General features: G+C 37.3%; 1 protein-coding gene across 1 annotated transcript; it reads left to right on the forward strand.

Moving 5' to 3' along the window:
• Window positions 1-285: 285 nt before the first annotated feature.
• LOC134241543 (uncharacterized) lies at window positions 286-1,401 on the forward strand. Its single transcript, XM_062723585.1, has 2 exons — window positions 286-926; window positions 1,053-1,401. Exons 1-2 carry the CDS (start codon window positions 286-288, stop codon window positions 1,399-1,401), a joined length of 990 nt encoding a protein of 329 aa, XP_062579569.1.
• Window positions 1,402-2,318: the final 917 nt, after the last annotated feature.

A 2,318-nucleotide genomic window follows, 5' to 3' on the forward strand; every position in this document is an offset into this window, starting at 1 on the left:
CTCTTGGACTTTCTCAATGGCAAAAAGGAATTGCTTAAACAAGAACGAAATGAATTAAATGATACAATTTACCCCACATACCAGGACATTGCCTCTGATGTACAAAATAGAATGAGTCAGTTAGAAAAGGAACATCGAGATCTTTCAACAGCCATAACAAAACATGGAGAAAACTGGCACAGAGAAATTGACAAACTTGTCCAGAAACTTAAAGCTGAAGTTGATGAGATGAAAAACACGAAGTTACAAACTCTACAGAAACATCTGGATGAAATAAACAAGACAATGTCTGACATCAAGGAAGAAATCAATTCAGTGGAAACTGCAATAGACACTAATGACTTGTCCAAACTATTTAGTACCGCATCCAATGTACAAATATACAGAAATCTTCCTGACAAAATTATTTCATTTTTACCCAAATTCATTTCAGAAAAAATCCAAGGAGAAGAACTTAGTAAACTATTTGGATCATTGTCACAAAGTCCTTTAACATCAGATAAACATGGCTACAGCATGAAGACAACACAGAAATCACCAGAAGCTGGATCCTCTCTTCCAGTCAAACAGGTACTTGATGAACCAGAGACTCTCACCACCATAGACACTGGGTATAGAAAACTTTTCAATGTTGCCTGTCTGAGTGATGAAGAATTCTGGTCTTGTGGAGGTGACAGCACCATGAAACTCTACAGTGTCAATCAGGGATCACTACTCAAGTCAATCAGAACCAAGTCAGGGTACACTCCGTCTAACATAGCGGTGACAAAAAGTGGAGATCTAGTTTATACTGATGTTAGTACTGTAAACATTGTGAAGAATGAGAAGATAGAGGAGGTAATCAGACTAAAGAACTGGAGACCTCTCGGTGTCTGTAGTACCTCCTCTGGTGACCTCCTGGTTATCATGAGGAGTGATGATTACAAGCAATCAAAAGTTGTCCGTTACTCTGGCTCCACAGAGAAACAAATCATTCAGTTTGATGATAAAGTTCAACTACCTCATTCATCATCATCAGTATGTTTTTCAATAACTGAATATCGAAACATTAGTGAGAACAGGAACCTGGATATCTGCATGCCTAACTGTGAAGCTAGGGCAGTATTGGTGGTCAATCAGGCCGGGAAACTGAGATTCAGGTACACTGGACATTCTCCTGCTCCAAAGAACCAGCCATTCTATCCACAAGGAATCACTACAGACAGTCAGAGTCACATCCTTACAGCTGATCCTAGCAATGACTGTGTCCACATCATAGACCAGGATGGACAGTTCCTCTGTTACATAAACTGTGGACTGAGTGATCCCCATGGATTGTGTATAGATACAAATGATAATCTGTTTGTTGCTCAAAGTGAAATGTTAAACAAACAAGTAAAGAAAATCAAATATCTGCAGTGAATTACATCACAGTGAGTGTGTTGTATTCTATATATACTGAAAGGATTAAGAAATGCATATTAAACTTTTGAGTTAAATTAGAAATTATTATTTCACATATGTTTTTCAGCATTTTTATCATACATTTTAATTCATCTTTAATCAACAAGTTACCAAAATTTCGTGCGATTTTGAGTGATAGTTCCTGAGATATTGATATCAATATGGTGACACCCCCCAAAAATAAAACTAACAAGAGGCCCAGGGGCCTTATAGGTCACCTGAGCATCATGCAACAACTTTCAAAATTATTGAATTTGATTCATGTTTTAAGCTAGATGTTATGGCATTCACAATTTTGAAAGAGGCACCATTGCTTATCATAACTATACACTTAGCAATCGCTTAGTTTGTTTACTTAATACCTATAAGCAGGCTGGGGAACAAAAATGTATGTCAACTAATCAGTAATATTCAGCAATAATCAGGAGTGCTGCTACCACACATGAACCCCTGACCCTAGGTCTACACATTGCAAAATTTTTGAAAAGGCACACTTGCATATCAAAAATGTTTGATTAATACCAAGGAGCAGATTTTAAACAATTCTTTTTCAGTATATAAGTAGAGCCCCCCCCCCCCCCCATTTTGGTATCCCTGACCCAGGGGCCTTGAAATTCTTAATTCTGGAAGAAGAGCCCATCATAACTATGTAAATAGTTCATCTGCTTATTACACAGATGTAGAGAAAACTCTTGCTCATCATAACTATTATTTAATACCTAGGAGCAGAGAAGAAGATTTTCAAAGATTAAATGAATTTTCACTATATAATCAATAGAGCCCCACCCTAATACCAGAACCCTTCACCCTGGGGCCATAAAATTCACAATTTTGGAAGAGGCACTCTTGCTCATCATAATTATGTCCTTATTTAG

Source organism: Saccostrea cucullata, unplaced genomic scaffold (assembly GCF_032062105.1).
Source record: "Saccostrea cucullata isolate Sc308-1 unplaced genomic scaffold, CSIRO_AGI_Scuc_v1 ctg14002, whole genome shotgun sequence".
NCBI classification, from domain to species: Eukaryota; Metazoa; Mollusca; class Bivalvia; order Ostreida; family Ostreidae; genus Saccostrea; species Saccostrea cuccullata.